Raw genomic sequence first — 26,061 nt, 5'->3', positions numbered from 1 at the left:
GCTTTGTTTAATGATAAAAACATCACAGCACAATGTAATTACAAATAAAAAGAACAATTAATATTTGAAAAAAATGAAAAAGAAAATGGGGGCCAGAAGACTAAATCCAAAACATGCAGCATAATAATATATGATACTGTATATATTAAACAATGAAAAAACAATGAAAACATCAAATGAAAATAGAAAAAAAATGAAAAACATAAAGACATTGTTTATTAATGAAAAAAACGAATCTATGAAAAATATTGTACATAATAAATATAATAAAAACAAATTTAAAATTGTCTAATGAATGAAATAAATACATACAAAACTGAAATTATAAATAAAAAAAAAACAACAGAAAAAAATCAAACAAAAATGTTCAAATATGTCAACTTGTGCAGCGGTATAGTTAAAAAAGGAAATATAGTGATAAAAAAAATTATATTAATATTAAGAGTACACTAAAATTTAGACGCTTGGCCAAACGAATGGGGGTGATCTAAGTCTAGTATATTAATACTCCAGGTCCTTATTTTTTGCCCAATGTGTGCAACTAATGACGACATGGGCAGAGCAGACAGCTCAAATACAAAAAAAACGTAAACATGTAATGTAAACATGCATGTAACAAATGCATCAAGTGAGACCTACAGTATATGCGGGCATATTATTTGCTTCTGTGAACATTGTGTCACTTGACCATGCGCAACAACAAAATTGTCTTTGTTGTTGTTAAGTGAACAACTATATAAAAAAGATCAGCTTGAAAAAAACAAAAAACAACAAAAAACCCCAAACAAGTGGGCATCCGGCCTTGCAGTGTGAGCTTGCATTGTGTAAATGCATCTCAACAATTATTTTATCTGGAAAAGAGCAGTCCAGTACTGAATGGCGGGAGAGTGAGATTAAACACCTAACTGGGTTCAACTCAAGGGCTTATTAGGCCACGCTCCCTCCCAGTCCCTGTTAGTGCCAGGCTCTGCGCTCATCTTTAGCTTGGCGGGTCACACCATCTTGCTGTTGGCATGGCGTTCCCAGCTGCCATTCACAGAAGCCCCCGCCTCTAAGAACACAATGGCAATAACATAGCCGGTGCCGGGCTCAAACGGCCTGTTGTTAATGAGAGGGACCAACAGAAGCCATTGCTTGTTCTTTCTTTGCCAGCATTTTAATTATATGGACATCACTTCCAGCAAAGCTGCATTGCACAAGTTAAGCCCTCATAGCTGAACTCTTTTCTCTGTGTCTTCAGCGCTGTATTCATTAGCATCAAACGCAAACAGAGAGAGAAAGAGAGAGACAACAGACACTGTTGTCTAGAGGGAATAGTCTCCTCCTATATCCAGATGGGTTATCTGTGATATAATGGTTCCTCAATGTGATAGATTGGACTGTTTCAACCAAATAATATGGCTTCATTGTATTGTTAAGAAATCCCTTGCATCAACTATGTGGCAATAAACACGCATGGGTCAAATAGCAAGTGCCAATAACCGTGTTTAACTTGCATAGTGCAGTAATGCAGTAAATGAGAGGCGTTGCCTGCATTCAGACAATTGAGATAGTGTCAGGATGGTAGTCTTACTCCAAAAAAAACATGCTAATTTACTAGTATAATGCAAACCATCTGAAGGATCAACTAATACGAGTCCACCCAGTATGATCTTGCAATACAGCACGTACAAAATCCTTCATGTCTTGATTGAGGTATTCCAATTTAACAATAGCTAACACACAACTCTACATTGATTGTAGTAAAAATGTATTCGTAATTACCACCTATTATTCGATGAATAGTTATTAAACATCAGCTGTGATAGCACATGAAAATCTGTCCGAATCATGCCATACGCGGCAGGGATTGTTATGGATTTACCATATCACATCATGTTGAAACTGAATGAAAAGTGCCTTTGCTGGTTTCAGCCAAGTACTAAACACACTTTTGACCAAGATGTATGAACACGCAAGGAATCAACATCCACTTCCACACAAATGACCACATTCTTAATGATCACTAAATCGATTACTAGCCCAGTCCTTAAAAAGTACAAACAAATACAATGGTGTCAGTGTGTTTATATGCTGGTACGGTAGATACAATATCTGTAACCATTAGGGGTGTTCCAATCAGGGCACATTTTTCAACTTTAGAGCTTCTCTTTTCAAATCAACTCTTTATTATACACAGCCAATATTAAATTCAGTGTGATAACCATGGGCAAAAATATCTTTGTGTCAATGGCATTATGATAAAAGAATGCATATCATTAACAGACTACGGCTTTTTTTTCTTTTCCATTGAACACAAATTATTTATTATTGAACAAAACATAAAATAACTGGTACATTTGGAAATGTGTACCACATTTAGCACAAGTGAATTAATAAAAAAATACATATTCTTGTTTTTTCATTGTTCTCAACCAATGAGAGTTCCCTGTTACTGCTAAGTTATCTTTAAAAGAACAATCTCCTCCTTATCCTCCATGATTATGAACAAGGTTAAAAAAAAATCCCATCTAATTCTTTTAAGAGGTGGCTTGTTGAGTCAACTCTGCAAACACTAGTGATACCATTTCACTCATCCCTTTATTGTCGAACTGCACCGCATTTCCTTGAATGTCCACTGTGTGACTTCGAAAAAAAAATAGCTTCAAATGTTCTTATCTGCAATACCTAAGATTATATAGAAGGCAAGTTCGTTTCACCAGCATGAGCATGATTATGTGTTGTTGATAAAAAATGAGCACTTACATTTGCCTTGTCGAAGTCATGTTTTGAGAGCTTTCGTATAAGATTCCCAAAAAGGCACAGAGGGCATAGTAAGCATCAGGTCTTGATTTCGACATCATCAACATTCTTTATTGGGTGAGACACACAGCGTGATACTTAGATCTGTTAGGGTTAAGAAAATGACTTCCTCCCTATCCTCGATGTATTCCAAGAATGTAAAAAGAAAGAAAGAAACAAACAAAAACTGCAATTGCAGTCTAATTATTTAATGAGACAGCTTGTTGAGTCAACTCTGTCAATCAATCATATTCTGCCCTGTTTACCCCCCCCCCCAAAGAAAAAAAACAAAACAAAAACGAGGCATTATTTGAAATTGACATCAGAGTTAATGCACAAACATATCATGATTCAGTTACTTGTTTGATCTAAACTATTACGAGCCGAGTGTGATCTTTTTTTGTGATCGGCAATGAAAGAAATTTCAATCATTTATTCTTCCAAGAAAATCGGTGAAAGTACCACCAAGGACCATAGGTCTTTAAATAGAAGCCTACATTTAGAGAATTGAGGGAAGTCGAGTCCCTAGTGGTGGTGGGGTGTGGTGGGGTTGCACAGAACAGAGGCCCAATCAGTGCTGGCCCGCTGGTTAATGGATGGATGGCCCCCAAAATTAATTAGCCTGACTAATGTAGTGTACACTTAATTACACTTGCCGTCTTTTGATTTATAGCTAGCAAGTAACACACATGCTTGTCAAAGATGGGCTAAAAGGGAAAATTGCTTACCCGTTACTGATACAAATTATTTACTCAGCCTTGGTTCAACAGTCACGACAATGGCCATAAACTGACTAATGAACATGATTGCAATATCACAGACAACTGTGTAGGTCTGCAGTTACGTGGTATTCAGAGCAAAAGCTTATATAGACTTGATCCCTGAAAAAAAAGTGACCGTCATCAAATAACCATAGGTAATACAAACAATACATTTAACAGTAAACACAAAAGAACAAAATGCATGTATGAGTTCATTATTTGTCAGTACTTGGTAAATATTTGATCTTCACAGTTTACGTGTGCGTGCACTTGCGTGTATTGAGTAATTCCACTGTGTTTAAAATGAATGATCCATCATGTTAACCCATCATTAAAGGGCATTTTACAGGCATTCATTAGGAAAGGGGCTAGTCAAGGGCCCCACCTTTAATTTCATGCTGCTCAAGCAAGAGAAAAGATGTAGGACAAAGGACAAGAGATTGATGTCTGGGCTTGTCCCGCTGCAATTCCAACAAAAACCAACAGGAGGTGCTGATTCAAATTTTCGTTTGTGAGAGGCAAGCTCAGCCTGATAAAATCTATCCATGTACCGACGATTTAAAAGGCCCCATGCCATGTCATGGGGACAGTAGATCAAGTCAGCAATTAACCTTCCTGCCGGCCTCTATCAATCCATAAATTGGAGAAAGCTCGCCAGCGGCACACAATCTCTACAGATATTAAATTTACATTCTATTAAGTTTAATTAGGAGGGATTTTAAATATACTAGGAGTCTAGGCATTGAGCCCTGGGCTTGTCACCAGTGCAGTTGATTCACGACTACAGGCCACATCAAAGACGCACACATTTGCATTCATAAACATATACACACTTGCGCTTGCTCCCACATCTCACAAATATGTCTTCTACTTCTTTCTAATTGTATTTCGAAAAGTGTCTGTAACATTTATGTGTAAATAGGGAAGATGGAATGCTCTAGGCAAGCATATTGGTCTCAAGGTCATATATTAGCTTGCTACTGGCTGCTAGGAAGCAACAATACAAAGTGTATTTCTTTCATTTGTTACTAGTAACTTCTGGCCATTGCCAATTGTCACATATTTACCGTCATGTAAAACAGCGCATCGGGGAAGTATTCACACAGCACCTCACATTTTCCACATTTTTTTTGTCTTACTGCATCATTCCAAATTGCATTTATCTTTTACCTATTGTATACCCAATGCCCTAGTATTAGAATGATTTATTTTTTTTTTTTACGTTTTTGTGATTCATTAAAATTAGACAACTCAGAAACCACATTTACCATATTTTTCACACTAGAAGGCACACCTAAAAGCCTTCAAATTTCTCAAAAGCTGAAAGTGACAGTCTGCCTTATAATACGGTGCGCCTTATACAGTGCATAAACCACAAGTTTTCATTTTTGGGGAGTGAAAAAAAACTTAATCGTCATGCAAATTCTTCAATTTCAATCTGCATTTGAGTCGTAAATGTTTTTTTTTTACAGTTAAATTTTTTTATAACACTTTAAAATTTACATATGCTGTTTCTCCAATTTTGAAGCCATTTTTACGGGGACAAGTTTTTGTAAAATAAAGCGTAATTTCTATAATTTTTTAACAGTAAGTGGCCATTCTCACTTACTATTATAACAGCTGTCTATTTTATTGTTTTATGTTTTATTATTAATATGGGTTCCAACATGCACAGTAAGTTGATGCTACAATGACTAGCATCTGGGTATCTACTGAAACAAAGCAACTGAAGCTATGCTGTAACACAAACTTGGGATCAAAACTACAGTAAGTTTATAGACACTCCTCTAAGTGGTTGTTACAAACATGAGTGGTTTTGATACCATAAATTACCCTTATTTAGTGTATATAAAAACATTGAACACGGCTGCTGTTAGAGCTGTTGCGTGGTTGAGCAAGTGCATGTAGGCGGAACATGTACCTGCACACAACAAGTGTGGTTGAGTGGAAATTTGTTTAGTGATATTCTGACTTCTTGCCACATTTCAATCTTCAGTTGTCAATTTTTGCCACCATCAGTACATTGAGATCATTCATTTTTTACATGTATTAGTTACAAGTTCATTTCCTTCTTTTCCTTCTTTCCATCCATCTATCCATCCATCCATTCAATTAGAATTTTGTCAACAATACCCAGTCCAAATTAATACATGACAGAGCTAACACTGAATACCATATGAAGATGGAGGATTAAAAAGAACCACTGAAAGGCCACAACGAGTGAGAACCATTTTCAAAAGTTCAAAACAGTTCCTTTGCCGGTTTCATGTTTCAACAGCACTGATGCAAAGCATGATCAAGCCACAGCAAGAAGAGAGGCGGGTTAGTGGGGACTGGATGGGCTCCAGGCTGCTCAGCCCTAACATTAGTCTCCACGTGGTTGTGTCCTTTGTCTGCCAATCAAAGGGCCGCTGAATGGAGGTCAATTGAAACCAATTCCCTCTGTCAGACACAATTAATTGGGTTGCCTAGGCGGGGGCGGGGTGCACCGCAGGCCTTTGGTTACTGATCCTGCCGCAAAACCATGCCAGGAATTTGCCACCTGGAATTTACCCTGTGACGATAATAATCCCGCCTTTCCAAGCCCACCTCTTTTGGCACACAACAATACAAATATCCCTAGTTCCTTTTTCCTACCACAAGTAAGGATGGCTGACAGTTGAGTGTCGAATGAGTTTTCAAATTCAAGTCACCCAGATTGGACCTGCAGCTTGACTTAAACGTACAGAAATATTTGCTCACCCAGTGATTCTGATGCCTGTGCAATATCCTCCAACAATAAAATAATGCACTGAAATCTAGTTAGATGTAGCTAACCTATCCAAATAGAGAGCCCTCAGCTCAACAGTTTTCCCTGAGCCGCACAGGAGAGGTGATATAGAGACAGAAACCAAGACAGAGAAAATGAGAGCAGCCTGTGTATGTCTTCTGGGCGATCGATCCAGTTAAACACTTTGGTGGGTGTGCACTAATTGTCCAGTTGACATTAATCGCCATTAGAGGCTTTAAAACGGCCTTACAGCGGGTGAGTTACATCCCGTGACATGGTTCTAACCTATCTGTTTATTGGTGACATCACGGTTCTTTCAGTGGCTAATACGTAGGTCACTGTTAAATCAGACAAGTTGACCACTGGATTGGACGGATTTATTTGAAGTGGAGGAGCTTATTTAATGGTAGCTAGATGAAATCATCAGCTGTTTCTTTTGTTGCCACTAAATGAGCAGCATGTTTGAGGAACACTCATTTAGATGAAGAGAAATTATCTCTGCGTTTGGGAGTGCATTAGCCCTCAATTCTGCTTCCTAAACCTCAAAAGCCCCCTGATGTTGGTGCCACACCCCCTTAAAGTGGGTGTACCTATTAGTCTTTTGGCTTTAACAAATTAGTTTAGATGAGTGTGTGTATGTATTCACTCTGGATGAGAGTGTATGTGAATGGGCGCAAAGGTGCATATGAAAGGAGCAGTGTGGTGAGACGGGGGTAGAGATGGACACATACTGATGCAAGCCTTACACATCCCCGGAAAAGGGGTCATGACCTCAACCACACTCAAACAGCATGTCAGTGTGGTAGAGACAAGGAGTGGGTTCGTGCTTACCTACCACAGAGCAGAACTGACAAGAAACGAGGAGAGTTATCTCGATTGGGTACACAGGTGTAGCAGTGAGAGGTTCAAATGATACCGCCATGTTAACTAAAGGAGTGGAGGAGGCTATTGCAGAGTAAATCATAATACAATGTCAGTGTGATCTTGATTGGCAGCGATAGTGATAATTTATACAGTGGAATAAAATATTCCGTGATAGGCGAAAAAAGGGATCAAAAATAAAATCTTAGTCTTTGCACGTTCAGAAATATGCTCGAAGCATGTAAAAATATGTGAAAAAGAAACAAAAAAGAAAAAAAGTGACTTACATTCTGAAAAAGTATGATATATAGGTGAGTTGACTTTAATTTTATTTCTGCATTAAAAATAAGTACATTAGATATTTTTATTTGTTTTTATACCTTCAAGCACTTTACCTCTTTCACTTAGCTCTTGTTTAATACTTACAATATTAACATTATTCACATATTTACAATTTTACAATGAGTAATTCTGCATGCCTATGTTGCCTTGTGTGATTTTTATAGTGGAATAATTTCCTTCGTAGATGAAAAATAAAAATAATAGTTCCATTAATCGTCTATCTATCTATCTATCTATCTATCTATCTATCTATCTATCTATCTATCTATCTATCTATCTATCTATCTATCTATCTATCTATCTATCTATCTATCTATCTATCTATCTATCTATCTATCTATCTATCTATCTATCTATCTATCTATCTAGCCATCCATCTATCTATCTATCTATTTAATGATTACTGTGGCAAGCTAAATGCGCACCGGGTGACAGCTAATTGAAATCATTGGGTTTTCAATGGCCCCACTGTTTGTACAGTCTTCCGTTGAGAATCCTTGCTTTAGATTTGTTATCTCCAAAGAGACACATTCACATGATCTGCAAATTAATGTAACCTGATTACAAAACCTAATTCAAACGTACTGGACAAACTTTGAGGCTATCTGTCAAGAGCCCAGATGGACTGTAGGGAAAAAACATGTGATTTATTGTTTTTCTCCATTATAAATTATGCACAGTTTGTACCTTGAAGCTTTATTTAATATAGGCTTTTGCCTTTTGTTTTGTTTTTGTTTGCCTTCATGTACAATGTACCACAATGGTGCTATGGCAACGAGGAGCCAGTCAAACACAAAAAGCAGTACAAATACCACACAGAAGGAAGAACTTAAGAAAATGTGGATAGTGAGGGTAAAAGTGATGATAGTGAAACTCTGAGCTGGATGGATGGATTGATAGATAGATGGATGGCTCAAGCAAATGCCAGCAACATCTGAAGAACTTCTAAGATCCTGAGCAAAAACGCTCACAGGCCTCTGGCAGAGGGCTAACGTTTTAAGGAGAGGCCACAACGTTGAATAATCCCTTTCTTGCGGTGTTCTAGAGGCCTCCTAGTGGCTTGGTGAGTACCCTGCACGAGGTCTCTCCATCTGTACCACACAGAGTGAAGTCCTTCCTAAGCCATTTGAGCAAAAATCCTCCATTCAGAAAGCTGTCCCTCCTCCTTTATCTCATGAATGGCCTTCTGGTTCAAATGAACAATACCCACACCTTGAACAGGGCCACTGATTCGAAAGCCATTGTACTCAAGAGGAGGGAGCAGATCGTGCAACAAGAAGCTCTCCTACTCTGTTATCAACGAACACCCCAAGTCTCCAGTGTGCCTTTATGACTTGCGATGCCGCCCTCCCACCCCACCTCCTTCGGGAAATTCTGAATGACTGCGCTACCTTGCCTTTTGCTGGCCTTATTTGCACCAAGAGGAGATGGTAGGGAGGGTGCGGGAGAAGAAGGGACAGAGAAAGAGCAGTGAATAGCAGTATAACATAACAATGCACTTGGAGACACAGTTAGCAAACACAGCTGGGTCATCCACACTGAATCCTTTAATGAGTCATAACTCTTAACAGACAGTGATACTAAACCACTTTTACTACTTTATATTGCATAATTTATATTTCTCTCTCCTCTCTCTCTCCCTTACACTGCTAGTATTGAGTGTATTATTAGACAGCCATGACCGTATTTCACACAGACCTATTCACACAATTAGACCATTGAACATGTTGATTGCTGGCTCATCAAAAACAATAGAAAAACACTCACCTCAATAACCTGTTTTGAGTCCAGCCTGAAGTTAAAATCCCCAAAGACGAAATATGGCACCCTTTCAAACCGTTGGTCCGTGATCCTGCAAAACATTACCAACCTGTTGAGTGCCAGAATGAATTAAGCAGAATGTTCTGTGGTGAACACATATGACCCAGATGCACCCAGAAATAGGATTGAAAAAACATTCTGAAAAAATACAAATGTATATTCACACATAAATACATACAACTGTACTAATACTCTATCTATCCATCCATCCATCCATCCATCCATCCATCCATCCATCCATCCATCCATCCATCTATCCATCTATCCATCCATCTATCTATCTATCTATCTATCTATCTATCTATCTATCTATCTATCTATCTATTTTTTCTGTAATAAATAATTACTATTTAGGGTCCCTCAATATCATCTTTCCATTTAAGTAGTTAGATGGTGAAGATCACAGCACCACCCTGTGGCATGATTACTCTGGTAATGCATGATATGAATTGTATTTTCCAAGATTCGTTTTTCAAGTATGGCTTAGTGCAAGAGTGTTCTTGGTGATTGACAGCATAAAGTATGCTGATCCAAAGCAGATTTAAAGCACTTAAATTGACTGCAAATACTTTGCAATAGCTATTAATGCTTTAACCCCAGAGAATGGAAGACTTTAATATATTTAGCCTTTAAAACACTAGATTTTTACAAACAATCTCAGGAATCGCAATGTGGTAAACTGTTTATTACCAAGCATTGTTGTTTTTTTCAAAGGAGGGAGAGAATCTTTGAATGCTGCTACTGCCTTACATTCAGTAGGACAGGCCGTGCAGAGGAATCGCCATGACCGGGCGGAACAAGGTTAGACTCCTTTGACTGATAAAAGGGAGTAAAAACACTCCCAACTGTAACATTTGTCATATGACAACACAATTTCATTAGGAGATCCTGATCACTTTGATAAACGGCTTTGATCCTAACAATGATCAGTTTTGAAGTAAATTCACTTTGATCTAAAGTAGAGAGTGCTGACCTGAACATTAAGAAGATACATCTCCGAGATACAGTAGCTTTGAATTTGGCACCATGCAATGTCAACTGCATAAGAGAGAAATCAGAGCGAGTAACCTTGTAGATGTGCCTAGCTGCACATTTTCAATTGGAAAAATCTCACAAGACACCAGCAAACAAAATTTTGAAAAAATATCCACACTGAAATAATGATAATCTTGTCCCACATTCAGTATGTGTACCCATGGAAAGCCATGACTTGATTTTCTTTATAAATGGAAAAAGATATAGATGTAGATTTTGTAACTCCCATCTAGTGCAGTGGCCCACATTTACTGGCTCATTCACTGTCTACCCAGTTAAATGGATTTTGGCATATATTGCAGTCTATGGCAGTGAATGGTTTTTGGCATATATTGCAGTCTATGGCAGTGAATGGTTTTTGGGAATAAGGTTTAATGACCAAATTACTAGGAAGCACATATTTTTTGGTGCTGGAAATTTTCGATTAAAAATGGCACCAGGAAAAAAAAAAAACATTTCTAGTTTTATCCCGAAAATCTATTACAACCGAAACATCATTATCTCAAAACGAATATTGTGATGAGGCAAAAAAAAATGGGCATTGCTTGGAGGCCACAACTGCATTTCAGAAAGCTGGTAAGGACCGGGTCAAGTCACATCCCAACTGAGTGTTTGGAAGGCCAACTTAAAAATAAAAACACCAAATAATAAATGGACATCAATGCAATAGCTGTAGTCCTTCCAGCTCCGTTTTCGTTGCCGTCACAATCACATAACAACTAACATCAACGAACCACCATTAGCAAAATTCTATTCTATTGTAGATTAAACACAGTGAGAAACCACGAATCAATGTTGCTGTCATTTTATGATACAGCACAAGTCTCCAGCGTTAGCCAATAACTATGTTTGTGGTGCATTAAAATGCTATTGGATATTTCAGACTAAGGCAGAAAAAAGGTCAGTCAAACTACGTTAAACTTTCACAACTGCAAATGTCCTAATAATGTGGGCTTCTTAGCAATCTATAAAAGCTGACAAATATCAAGATGAATGATAAAGGTGAAATGACTTTGATATATTAATTTATTATAATTAATAGTCAATCTAAAATGAATAACATACCTAACAAGGCTTCTCTCTTTTATTCTAGTGGTTGTTATGTCAATGACACAAAATCAGGAATAAATAAACATGCCTTTGTTAAATAGAAATATGGTATGATATGATACTATATGATACTATATAGTTCCCTTTAAACAGGTGTTAAAACACAAGAAAAACACAAGAAAAATATTCACAGCCAGCGTATAATTGATTTCATTTTCACCAATGATGCTGCTTACAACATTAGAGTCCGCTACTGAAAATGATTAGTGCTATGAAGTGATGCGCCAAAAAAAAAAAAAAAAATAGTTATTAGCCAAGCGTCTCTCAATGATCACATTTCACCAAACACTCTCATTTGCATCCCTATAAATTAATTACGATTATTTCCACAGAGCTAATGTTGAAAACAAAGTCTAACGTAGACGCCTCTTGTGTAATGAATGATTCAGTATGCTTGGCTCACTATCACAACTAATCGTGTGGATAAATCTCGCCATGAACTTCCTAGGCCCCGATAACAATATATTTATGGGGCCGTAAAGCGAGAGGCCACTTCTTGGTGGTGGGGCTGTGTTGTGGCTGCCTGTCTTAATGCATGGTCACTTCCTCTCAGTGAGTCAGTGAGAGTGGAGGGCAGGAAGGTGAAGGAATAAAGACAAGGAATGCAGCTATAACTTTACCATTATATTATATTAAACTGACATGAGCCCACGGGGTTGGAGGGAAGGATCAAGCAGGCTAAATGAGTCTAGAGTTGAATACAGCAGCTAATTTCAAATCTTATGCATAGCGCCCCACTGCAGAAAGTGCAAATGCAGTGGGATTAGTTGCAACTAATTGCAGATTACTGATATTATTATCAATGAGCTATAAAGGTTTTACCAATTTATAGCTTTGTATAGGAATCGGGAATCGAAAATGGAATTAACTTTTTTACTGTACACCCAAACTTGAAACCTGCAGACTGGGCTTCCTTAAAATGTCACATAAGTCAAGCATAACAACGGACAACACAAACCCTGTTGTTTTCTGCTTAAGAATGAAGGCTAAAATGTACTATTATGTTCGGACAGGTAACAAGGTTTAAAAAAATGGAAAAAATTATAATTGTATGGTGTAAAATTGTAAATGCACAATTACAAAAAAAGTTTAATATAACTGAATGAAGGTTACTAATATTGTGACATCTGAACCCCAAAAAAAATAATTGTGCTTTCTAATTTGTTTAAAGTGAGCCAATCTCATTAGAGCAGGAAGTGTGCTATAAAATATAACTATATTTTAAATATGTGCCATATTTTGATGAATTAATGTCACAAACTATGATATTTACTTTAATGTAATTTTAGATTGTGCATAAGAATGAGTAGAAGCAGTTTGGTACGCACATTATTAAATGGGAATATATATTACAATGTTTGTAGTCATTTTCATGCATGGACAGATTGGCAACATTATAGTGTGCATGTAAAACTGAAAAATAACTTTTACAAGATTGCTGTTATCCTAAACTATCCTAAGTGTGCAAATTGTATGCAATCATCCTCTCTAAAAGTGGACTGATGTTCTTTCTTATGATCATACAGCTAGGTTCAAAGAGACTCAGTTCTATTTAAACACACTGTCTCAGTTTATCCAGGTAGACGACATGGATGACTCTATAAAGGCTAAAGATCTGCACAATCAACAGCTTTGATTATCAGGTGTGAGAAATCAGAATTTCCTGTGGTTTGGACTTAACCACTGGACGATACTATTGGGTGTAAAAAGATTAAAATATACAACCAAAGAAACCCAAACTCGTACACAAAATCTGAGTTGGGCAGACTATTAAAATACTGGTTGACATGTATGTTTCCCCATTGCCTTGAGGAGTCTTTGAAAGCAACCCTCTGTAGCTTTATCCCGCTAACAGCCATGCCTAATTCCCAAAGCTTGGCTGTTTTGTCTGCCGGTCTAAGGTATCAGCCACAGGTCAGAAGGTAACATTCTGTTTACACGATCATTTCCTAAAGCACTCATGCTGACCCGCTGGTGTGAAAGTTGACTTTTTTTCCCCTCCGCCTTTGTGTGTGGAACGAAGAATTGCAACATTAGCTACAGCTACTGGGTGTGAAAAGGCTCTGAGAGTGGGGGGTCCAGAGAAACTCTCCAACCCCCGCTGGCTGACCCTCACCCTGAGCCGGGGCCCCCATTAGGCTCGTCATCACAGTTCATTCAGGCAAACTGTAACAGTGTCACTGACATTCTAGCACAAAGACACACTCCTTTACACAGTCTATAAACATGCTTTCTCCTGGCCAATTCATCGTGCTGTGACACTCCTGAAAGAGCCTCTTCACAAGGCCCGTTCTCACTGAGGTTCGCGCTTGGGCCTTCATAGGGCCTTCCTTGGGGGCCACACAAAGACAGGGGTCAGACGTTAATTTATAATAAGGCCCCCCAACTAGGCTCCCAGGCTCCTAAAACCGCCACGATTCTCTTACCCTGCATCCGAGTCCTCTTAAAACAAATACTTAGCCGAAAAAAAAAACAAGCATACGATACTGCAGAAGGCAGACACGTAACCAACAGATATGAGAATTAAAGCACACAATCCTCTCTCTCCCTCACTCTAGTCAGTCAGTATTCCTCACTGACTTCTAGCAGGATTATATGCCTTGATTGACAGCTAAACTGGGACGTAATAGACAGCATATATGGGATTAAGAGGGTGAAACTGGGGGCCATGTCATGATTATATTGACATGATGACTTACCATAATTTGGCCGGGCAAATTCAACTTTGCACACAATGGCCGGGCTGTGCACGGTCATCCATTGTAAGTAAATGTGGAGAATTTGGGAGAATGTTAACATTGTGAAGAATGTGCTTGGTGACATCTTTCTGAATGGGTCAGGGGTGGCCCTGACAGGGCCTTTGACACTGCAGAGAAGGCCTTCCCCACGTCCCATGTTCGCACCACACAACTCTTCTGCAACGCCCACTCCACCAATAATGCTACACGGGAGAGTGTGCTGTGTGGGATGTTTCAACGGTCACACAGAGGTTAGAAAATAAGTCAATTAAAACAAATTGCAGATGTTGGAAGATAGCTTTGAGAACAAGAAGATCAGGGATGGTAATTGACATTTAACAAATATTTTTAATGGAATGGGAGAATCTCTCCGTGTATCTTCTAAGGCAGTGGTAACATGATTAAAACAGGCGGAGCTGACCCAATGAAAATCTGCATTGATGATGCAAAACTTCCCACAGCTCAAATGTTGTCCCTTGTAGAAAACACAGATTTTTAGTAGCTATTCTGGTTGGAATGGCTTGTGGGGCGCAAATAGCAAAAATCAATGACTGCGTAGGCTACATTCAGTTCTTTAAATACTATAAAAAAATGTGCCTGAATATGCTTATATTTGTTTTATAAAAACTCGAATAATACCCTGGAGTTACCTTTTTTCTAACCCGAACAGTCCTGTTACCACTTTTGACTGGGTCATTGGTTTGTGTCTTGCGCATGAGGAATTTGGGTCTTTTCAGAATATAATTACTTGTAACATGGACAGCACAAGACAGAGGAAAAAACATTGGCAATAGGGATGAAATCACAGCTGCCCATATTACATTGCCACAGTACATAGCTTGAATATACTGAATTCTCAGTGGAGTAAACAAGGAGAAACACATTACTTTGTTACTACGGCGAGTGACATGAATATAATGTGTTCTATTGACGGGAGAACGTAAGAGGCGGAAATCATGTCTCTTTGCTTCATGATGTTTTTCGTACGTCCCCGTTTCAATTGGTGTAACACAATTAACACAATCTCCACTACAGAGATACTAGATACTAGAGATACTTATAAAACAGATAGTGACATTTAAAAAAAAACATGTTAAATTAGGTCAACCGCTGCAAAAGTGTGAGTGGAGCTAAATTTAGTTAAACTAAATCACAAACAAGCACTAGATGTATATACAAATGTATATGCATTGTGATTGTCTAGATGTGTGTGTGTGTGTGAATATTGCTGAGAGACACATATTATCCTCTGCTCTGGCTGTAGTCATATTTAGACACATAGTTATATACCTAATAAAACAATTGAGAGAAATTTACAGTATGATAAAACAAAACGGGTCTGCCTTTGAGTCAAAGAATGATTTGTCAATTAACGCATAAGGAAAATGAATTGTTTCAACACAATACATGCATACGTATACATATGTTGTATACCTCATGTCAAAACATTTAGTATAATGCATATATGAACACGCCCACACACTTTCATTTTAATAAATTCATCCTGGCTTTATAGAGGATCTCCTTGTGATTATCCAGTCCACCCTCTAGCTGCTCAAAATGTCTATTGGCTGAAGACTAGCCGGCCTCTCTGTGCTCTTTCAGCCTGTTGTTCTGGGAAAAGCCGAAAGGGAAACATTTAGGTTGTAGGGCTCTTTGAGACGCTCTGACAGTTGACTGATGACCGTCCATAAAATGACAAAGCATCGCTGTGTGGTAGCCAGTGTGGCCCACTGCCTCCCCATGGGAAACTAATTGCTTTGAATTGTTAAAGGCAACATTATTTTTCTGCCAATCACTGCCTTTCAATGGTCCGAAAATGAGCATGAAACAAGCCTTTTCAGGGAACAAAAACGGTAAATGTCCCCAATGTTGATCAAATTAACTTCAGCACTGTGACAATGGACTATATTTGTGTGAAAATAATGGCGTGCTACGAAAGGAGCTTTTATGCCTGGATTTCACACTTGTAATGTAAAACTGTTCTCCAATGAATAAGACGAAGCGCTCTCACTAGGGGTGAAAAAGGAAACAAAGGCCAATTTTCTTAAGCAGATATTAAAAATAAATCAATAAATCTCAGACTTAATCTGCCTCATTTTTGTTGACAATGTATTAAAAAAAGTGACCAGCTTCAAAATATAGCTTTAAAACTAAATCATTGTGCAAAAGGTTTTGATTCTGCATATAATATTTGAATAGAAATATTTCAGAAATGAGTTGCTCCTCGGTGCTTCTACTGAATGCAAGAAGCTTTGCACAACAGCACAAGCCGGAGAGCTGTGCTTTTAATGTCTCAACATTGAGGTTCGGCTGGCAAAGCGCCGTTCCTTCTCAGCATTGTTCCCCTGAGGCCTTGAAGCACTTTGGAGATAAACACCGTTTAGCAGTTAAAAGAGGCACTGAGGAAAAGGCTTATCAGATCAGTTCTCAATGGGCTGTAAGCTGTATTATACAGCCTGGGCCCCAGATAAGGTGTTAGCTGAGGTTTGATGCCCAGTAGCACAGATCCGTGCTCTGTATGTTAGACTCCTGTAATGACTCCTTGTGGAGCTCGGCTGGTGGTGTGTTCGGCAGTCCCCTTTTCCTTCTCTCCTTATCCTGCAATGAGAGATTTGAGCTCAGGGAGGCAAGAGACAGGAGAGGTAGGGGGGACTGGCTTTAGATATTCCCCCTGTCCCTTTTCCTGCTCTGCTTTCTGGGGGTAGGGAGTCACATTTAGGACAATAGTCAAAAAGATGGTTCCCAACCAGCCAGTGAATGGGGACACTGTTGGTGGTAGGACTTCATTCAAAGCCCGGCCCGGGCACATTGTCCTCCCAGATCAGCAGAGGATAATGGAGTTTGCTGGTGGCTGCCAAAAGGTTAGCAGCCTCTGTGAAAGGACCGACCCATTATTTATTGCCCTTTACAGAGCCCAAGGACCCTTTTTGTGCTCCTCCTCCCTTCCTTCTGCACTGCCAGCTTTCTTTCTCACTCGGGTGCTCCGGATCTGCGCACGACAGGTTCCCCCAAAGTGAACGACTGAGGCGCAGTACCCTCGACAACCTACGCCGGGATGCCTATATAACAGCCTGTCCGGGACATGTAAAACCTTCCCAGCTTTCCTTCACACCACTTACCCCTGATGCCCGACCAGATAAAAAGAAGTTTTAAATTAAACGATATGACCCAGAAGTAACAGCAAGGTTAAACGTGAGGATTTTAAAAGCAGGGAGCGTGGAAAATGTGTCTCAGCCAAGTGAATTTTCATTCAGTCCCTTCTGCCGCCTAACTGCAAGTCTGACATGCAACTATTTACATCTATTTACAAGCTGACGGCGGAGGAAAAAAACTGCTGTAAAACCATAATAAAAGTGGAGGATTCAATCAAAATAGAATCTTCATCATGCCAGTAAATCCAGTTAAGTAAGGGCATAATAAAATGCAGGAAAACATCCTTGTCCATTAAAAGGTGGGCCATTCTTTCATCAAAGAGAGAATGGTGTAAATAAAATGTGTCCCATAATTCAACGATGTCACCCATATACGTATAGTTATTCAAAGTGGAGACGACAGGAGGACATGTTATGCATTTTGATGCCATTTATATTGGAAGTACCCTACCAGGTAGAGGACGGCAGTCCTATAGAACAGTGGTCCCCCAAACGCTGGAACCGCACTGGTACAGCCCATAATAATAATGATAATGATAATAAGAATAGTAATGATAATAATCTAATTCCGAGCATATATGTCACTCCCTTTACCGCCGCCACGTTGTTGACTGCCTTCCGAGGGGAAATATTAGTAGGGTTGTGTGGTAATTTTATTGAGGATTATGATACGTGACCAGCTGTGAGCACAATTTATTCAATCATGTGGAAGAAATATGCGTGATTGCAGTCAATCGGAATCCAGGTAATTTTGGTCCTTCTAAATTTGGTTTGCTAGTTGACGTGAACAGAATCTGGCAGTAAATGAAATAAGAACCCGAGGACAGAAAGTAATAGTGACAATGAACCGAATTGGCATCATCTTTCAAAGATGAAGCTAGACATCTTTGCAATCACTTTGGGGGTGTCTCCAAAATGACATGAGGAAAATGAAGTCGTTGCATAAGGTATGTCGTCAAAAACAAGGAAAGAATAGAACCTGTTGAACCAATTGAGAAAGTAGCACCCAAGTAATGAAATAGTTAAGTCAATAGTGCCCCACGAAACCCCGGTGTGCGACCCTGTAATCATGGCTGTGAACATAATTACGAATTCTTAAGGATGTATATAAAAAAAACAAAAAAATAATATGGATTAAAAACACAAGCAAAAAGAGTCACCAATGTACCTGTCTAAAACGTAGCCCAGCGCCTTCTGTCTTGTTCCAGAGTAGACTGATGGGCTTTTCTCCCAGGCCACCAGATTGGAAGCATCATGGAAAAGGTGGATGTTTACCAGGTCGAAACAACTGGCATTAAAAAAAAAAAAAAAGTTTGAGAGAGTGGCATATGATGATGACAAATACATACAAGTAAGATGAGGTAAGGTCACAAATACAATGGTCACCCATTACACATCCAAATTATTGGAATTTAAATTATTATTGGCTATTTGTGACATTGTCTCAGCACTCATTTGTAAAGAAGGCTCACATCCATCCATTAAAGCATCCCAGTCTTATTGTTTTATTCTAATTATAACATTGATTAATTTCCATCCATCCATCCATTTTCTACAGCCGCTTATCTCCATGAGAGTCATTGGCCTGCTGGTGCCAACCCTAGCCGTCTTCGGCCAGTTATCAAATATTATTATTTAGGTAGGTATTAGAATGTGTCTCTTTTTGTTTTGTTTATCGTACTTGCTGATCTTTTTCATGCCTTTTCATTAAAACGGTATATTATTTTATGAATGAATACAGGAATAAGAATCCGCAGTACCGTACATTCTGGACAACAAACCGCACCTGATGAAATGCCAAAGTTGGCAAAAAGAGCCAAAAAAAACCTAGTAAATATATAGACTATCACAGATTAAAAGACGTGGGGCTCCACCTTGTTCAATGGTATATTTTCAACGAAAAAGCTCTTGCCGTTGGATTTTTAAAAACATTTATTTTCCTTAACCACCATTAGATGTTTTTTTTATTTATTTATTTTTTAAAGATACAGCATCCCAGAAACCATGTCAGGCACTCTTGTTGTCCCACCGGGCTTATTTGCTGACAAGCTTAGACCGCAATTGCACTGGAGGGATTGATACATTTCTTGCTCTTAGCACTATGCTCCTTAAACTCAACTAAAGTTACCTACTTTTGCTTTCAATTACTAAACACACAGCCACACGATGCTGTATTGTCTCTCTTACCTGACCTCTGCCTCACATGAGAGCCACAAATAGCTGAGGAATACATATTCAGTAGGAGGGCAGACAGTTTCATTAGTCTACATTAGTCTACTGTGACCTGTTAAGAAATTTCATTGGCCAGATGTGACGAGACTGGGTCCATGTATTAACTGCTTGCAACGCTACATAATAAATACATTGCATCACGTTAAAAGTCGCAGGGTTCATAATTTGGGAAAAATGGCGCCTTATAGTCCAGAATTTACAGAAATAATAATTGAGCCATTATTATTATCATAAGATGGTATTATAGCACCATCTGCCACTTGAGCGAAACCTTAATTTCACAATTTAGCTAATTTTCAACGTTCGTTTTAAAATTATGAAACAGTGAATTACTTTGATTTATTAACCAGCACTATGTCATTCTAGTTTAATCTTGTTTTGTTGCTTTTTTGTTGTTCAAATGTTCCAGACTCAAGAATTCAATAAACCAGGACCTTAAAGCATAAAGGAGGGAACAGCCCCAGTGGAGGTTCTTAACTTCTCAGAGAAGAACAATATTACATGTTCAAAGCAGTCTGACGCCATTCCCGATGTCCCAGTACTTTTGTCCAGTTTACAGATCACATTTTACTAAGATAAAGCTCTCTTCACTCTATTTTGTGAATAACAATGGTTAAACATGACTACCATTAACCTATTCAATCCTAAAGACATTTTTTTACGTTTTTAGAAGTTCCGAAATTTAATCTCAGATGCTTGTGTTTTTTTCTCTTTTTTTCCCAAGTGTTTAGCTACAGAAGGGTCTAAAAACTAGCCGGTATTATATGCGATTAAGAACCAATTTATCAATTATTTTGTATTAAAGTCAATCAACTACTTTTCTAAAGTTCTAACGTGATTGATTACTTTTGTACTTTATTGAAGTTATGTAATATTTTAGTAATTTAGTACCTAAAGTAATTATTTTCATATTTAATTTCCTAAAGTAATTTAATACCAATGGGGTACTTAAGGTAAAGAAGTACTAAATGATCTGATTACTTTTGAGCCTAATGGAGTACATGGAGTACTTCATTACCTAAGGTAATAGATTAATTTAGTAATTACTTACCCAACATAATAAAGTACCTTTGCACTTAATTACGTAAGGTGCTTAATTTCCGTAGTACTTCATGATATAATAAATTTTTTTAGTAATTGATTTAGTACAAACCTTTTATAGTCCCTCATTTTGCCGATCATTTGAAAAAAAATATAAATACAATAAGAACCAAGGATTGCATGTTCGGACTTGTGAAAATATGTCTTTGGGATTGAATGAGTTCATGAAACTTTGATATTGGTGTGACTCAGATTTTCATAATTTCCTTGGAAGCATTTTTTGACGTCAAAAGTAGGCCTATCAACGCTCTGGATTTGATTGTGATCAAGCTAAAAGGGTCCGTCCACCGGACTAGCTTAACACCCTTCAGCAGTCGAGGCACAAATAAAGGGGCTAATCTGCTTGCATTCAGTTTGCCATGTCAAGATGGAGGCGATAGCTCAATGCGTAGTGATGAATACATCCCCGCTGATCGTATCAATCTACTGTGTTTGCTTCCATTGAGGAGTCGCTCTTATCTCATGGGGTTCCCTCTGCAGAGGTGCGCTAAAGAAATTGATGCATGCATGTCTTCCTTTATCGCTATCACTTAAGCAGTCACTCTCTTTCTCCCTGCTGCGCTTGTCAAACATCATGGCCCTATCAAATGCATAGCGTTTCAACTCTTTAGTTCTCATGTCATAACTCTATTAGATTACCACTCACCCCGACCCGCCCTTCCACCCACTATCCTAGGCTCTTGCAAACTTGCAGCTGGCATTTGCATTCCTCCCACACAGGTTCAATTGCATGTAATGTTTTGTGTCATCTGTCATATGCAACTCCTTGACTAACATGATTATGTTTAATCAAATCCCCGCTTGCTTGCCCGGAGAGGATGCAGCTACTTGTATGTAACTAGCTCTCTTGCCTGTGCTGTCAAACGGCTTTTCTTTGTGAAGTGGACGGCGTGGCAGGAATATTTCAATCATCATTTCTCAGGGTTAAACAATGATGTAACATTGTTGTAGGCATCTATTAAAAGAAAAAAAATAATACTCACCAGTCTTGTAAGGCCCATCGAGTTCTGATGAATCCCTTTCTGGACCACTTGCACTGTGAAGCACAAAACATTTTAGAAAGGAATCATGTAGTGCGGGGGCACTCATATTTTACCAAAAAGTACCAACTTGAAACAAATAATAATTTAGCCCCCCAAAGACCTTTACAGTACACCATATCTCACCTTCATTTCTTCATCACAACTGTTTCTTCACCAATGTGTATCTTGCACCAATACAATCTTTCATCCTGTGCTCCAAACTACTCTATTTAGATTCTTCCAGAAATTTTCTTTCACTTCACCTCTGGGGTATAACTACTACATTAAAAACACTAGGGCCCAACTGATTAAGTGGCTGGCCGATCATGGCCCTTCAAGCTTCATCCAAATGGCATATTTGCCCATTATTCTAGCTTTACCTTTATGTACTTCAGTGCCTCTCAAGACCCCCCCTACTATAGAGAAAAGCTATCCCCCCCGATAGACACATATATATATATATATATATATATATATATATATATATATATATATATATATATATATATATATATATATATATATATATATATATCTCAACAAGTATTAGGTACGTTTAACAAGTATTAGGTACATTTTTTTTAACAGCGTTTGTATGTTACAGCTTAGTCTGAAGCAGATTATACTGAAAAACAAAAAAGACGCTCCCCCGGCATCTCCCTCTTCCCAATGTTTGAGAAGGACTGATGTACTTTAACCACTAACAAAACTTGTATACAAGTAACAGTTGTTAATCTTAATTAATACTTATCATGAAATTTGATGAGGCCATTTACTGAACTGCTATTCAAAGGAAAGCCAATCTTCATTTTAACAAGCAATTACAAGGTGAGCTAAGCAAGTACGTATTGCAAAAAAAATCACCTGGGTGTCACTATTTTACAACCACCCTAAAATCACAGTTTGTTTAAAAAACATTTAAGCATACATTACACATGGTAAATTTGTTAATAATCAACTACTAGTAACATACACATATAGCAAGGATGAATGCCCTTATAACACCATTATTTATGCGATGCAATGCATACTGTGAACTGATAATGATTTTTTTTTTTTAAATGTGTGTTAATTGTTGACACCTGCTATTCCGGGCGAATACGTGAGTAGTGAAGTAGTTAATATAAATGGCACATATAAACCGCTTACTGTATATGCAGGGCGATATGAAAATGTGGGTCGTGTCAAAACAATGCTTCTTTTATGCAAACACTGTACACGTTTCATATTTCTTTCTTTCTTTGAGAATAAGATGCTGTTTTCAAAGAGAAATAGCCATTTTGACTTCAATAACAAAACACAATCATTATTTTTGAAAACAATTAGCACACTGATCAATGATTAAAAAAAAGTGTGTGGACATCTGTTATCCAACAGCTGTTTGTTCAGGTCCTACCCGTCTTGAGTTAATTATCCAATAACAAGTCCAAAGATCTTTCTCAACCACCACATGATTCACCATGAAGCTGGTTATTAAATGAGGGACAAATTGATGCTGTGAGTGTTCTAGTTCTTGAATGGAGAAATAAGACTAGTTTCCGCAGCCTCTCGTTTACTGTGCAACTCTGCCTGATACTCCTAATGGGGAGTTAATTGTTGTGATGAATAAACTAATTATGGGCCAAGTCACATAATTACAAATTGACTAATTTCATTTAAAAAAAAAAAACTCAGTTTCAGATTAAAAGGCTAAGAGGTATTTGATTGCGCCTCACATCCTTCAATCTGCATTAGAACAAGATTAACTGTATCAAATTGAATTACATTAGCATACTTGAATTAATCCATATTGCCTTAAGAGGATGTATGGGCCCAATTATGAGTTGCTGTCCAAATATTGTGACGTTAAAAGCGGCAAATGGAATTGGGTGCGCGTGGATGATTGACCTTGCACTTGAAAAGAAAAAAACAGAACAAAAAAACTCCAATATATTTGGGGGATCAAAGAATTAAATATGGCATGCATGTAATAATGATTAAAAAAAAAAAACAACAATTGACTATGAACACCAATATCTATTTGCACTAAATGCTTTCTGAAAGCTACTGCACTATTTATGCTTTTCCCCGCGATCTGTTCAGGTAAAGTTGAGGAAAGAAAGTGAATGGCTGGGATGACGAGGGACAAGATGAAAAGTGATGCTGGGGGTGGTCTTGCTCAGCGCCCATACAAGCACTGACTGCAGCCAGAGACGTTTAATCTCGATTTAATTTAAAGAGCCATTAACTGCAATCACAACATTAAAATCAATCACTTCCCTGACACCTGGCCCCAGATTGCCCCATTTGCTCTACGTATGACTGATCGGCCCTCTGCTTCATCGCTTGCTTATAAACACCGACACACACACACGCACATGCGTGCGCGTGCAACACTCACAGCAACACCCACACCTGCGTTCTATTTTTTCTTAACAATATAGGCAATTTCTGTTTGAAATGCAGTTAATATGATAATCTCATGAAATCGATCAAAGTCAGAGAAGGAAGTGTCTCTATTCTGCTTGACATGATGACATCACAATTTGCTTGCTGGTATTGAAGCAGAGATGATGGCATGGATAATGTCCGGCATTATCTAAACCCCCCTCCCCTCGCACAAAAAAGATTTATTTTGACAATATAGTGTCACTTTTTCAAAACAGGAGACATATTTGGATTAAAAGGATAAGTGACATGTAATCATATCATAAATCAGATTTAGTGGCAGTGAACAGTCACCGGGCGGGGATGAGGGTGGGAGTCAAAGGGCAATGGTAAAAGGTCGCAAGGCTCGAGGTGACATTGGCTGATCCACCACAGGTCAGTGATGGCGTCTCTGCCCATGACAGTGATGAACGGTGGCTACACGGCGGGTCAGATCCAGGGGCGTCAAGTAATACATATACGGACTGACTGCAACACGCGCGCGCTTGCAAAAGAAAAATACAGAATGACAAAAACAAACAAATAAAACAAACCCTAGTACTTCCTTTGGGTTTTTATTGGTGTGGTCTATTTGCAAAAAACTCCCAACTACGTCCAAATTTGATACTGATTAATGACACAACCAGGGTGCGAACATTTCCCTTTCCAAAACATTTTTTCAGCCTTTAGAAAGCTTGATCTTGTATTTCAACTTCATGTCTGGCAATTATATTAAGCAGATGAAGTCGGAAATGGGGGATGAAATGTCTGGCAGAAATGCACTGTGTGTAATGGGTAATAGAGCCAAATACTGATTGATTTGAGCCTCCACTAGATGGGAACATTCATCTTTATTCCATCATCTACTATGTCAATAAAGGACCTCATAAGAATTCATTGGAGTCATGAGGAACATGTGCATTCATGTTAGAATAAAGACATAGCAACATGAGTATCTACGTCAGGGCCCCAATGCAAGCCAAGGTTAAATTATAAATATAGTGTAAGACCCAAAGTGGTACCTGCTCGGTGACATTCATTAAAACAAACAAACAAAACATTATCATTGTTCAAATTGAAAGCAAAATCATATTTAAAATTATCTGCTTCATCATATTGAATTTAATAAGTACTAATTTAATATTCCAAAGGCTATGTGCTTTTTTTTCTTTTTTTTTTTAAAAAAAAAAAGAACAATATACTATTGGTTAGTCCACACCTGTGGGTTTTCTTGATTTGTTTATTACTAATTATTGATCTATTGATCTATATCAGGCGTAATGTCACGAAGAACATTTTTGAGGTATTGAAGAAAAGCACTTCAGTAGAAATGGTCAAAACCCAACTAAATACATATTTTTATACTCATTTATACTCAAGTTTGCGTAATTCAACCTGTTGAGAAGTCACATTTCCCCAGATTTAAAAGTTTCCAAATCTCAGATGATGCCCTTGCCTGCTATTGGAATTTACATTCTCAGGGTCATTCACCACTTCCTGAAAGTTTTAGATTTCAACTTGGCAACTTTCAAACGTCTGTAAGTTTGTGAATTGTTGAGCTACATTCATGCACTATTTATCATTTTAAAAAGAATTAAGGATAACATTAGAAGATAACAATGGGTCAAGTTAATTTTTGGAGACATAAACCTGATTTTATGAAAACACATCACGTATAGATGAACATACTATCTGTACATATACTACATATACATAATAAATAATGAACTTCCTTTTTTCTCCCTGTGGCAGTTTAACACTGCTAACTTAACAAACAAACTTAGAGGAGATTCACTGGTACAAAGACAAACAAAGATGGATGTTTACGTAAATTTACCCTAAAAACAGCTCATTACAAAACTAAATGTATGCACTTTGGAAAGCTAAGGTTGAAAAACTTATTCACTGAGCACCTTTGGTATACAC

At 38.1% G+C, this 26,061-nt stretch overlaps 1 protein-coding gene across 2 annotated transcripts in view; it reads right to left on the bottom strand.

The window, feature by feature from the left end:
* Positions 1–26,061, bottom strand: part of inpp5a (inositol polyphosphate-5-phosphatase A) — a 131,002-nt gene that overhangs the window by 38,783 nt on the left and 66,158 nt on the right. For both annotated transcript variants that reach the window (XM_088421475.1, XM_088421474.1), the window contains exons 7-9: positions 21,691–21,743; positions 18,543–18,662; positions 9,283–9,367 (exon numbers count right to left, since the gene is read on the bottom strand). In XM_088421475.1, coding sequence (XP_088277601.1) covers positions 9,283–9,367; positions 18,543–18,662; positions 21,691–21,743 — 258 coding nt within the window. The remainder of the gene's footprint in view (positions 1–9,282; positions 9,368–18,542; positions 18,663–21,690; positions 21,744–26,061) is intronic.

This window comes from Hippichthys cyanospilos, chromosome 8 (genome assembly GCF_059441005.1).
Source record: "Hippichthys cyanospilos isolate Australia breed blue-spotted pipefish chromosome 8, RoL_Hcya_1.0, whole genome shotgun sequence".
NCBI classification, from domain to species: domain Eukaryota; kingdom Metazoa; phylum Chordata; class Actinopteri; order Syngnathiformes; family Syngnathidae; genus Hippichthys; species Hippichthys cyanospilos.
Note: the sequence above shows the minus strand (reverse complement) of the source record. Positions and strands in the feature narration are given on the sequence as shown.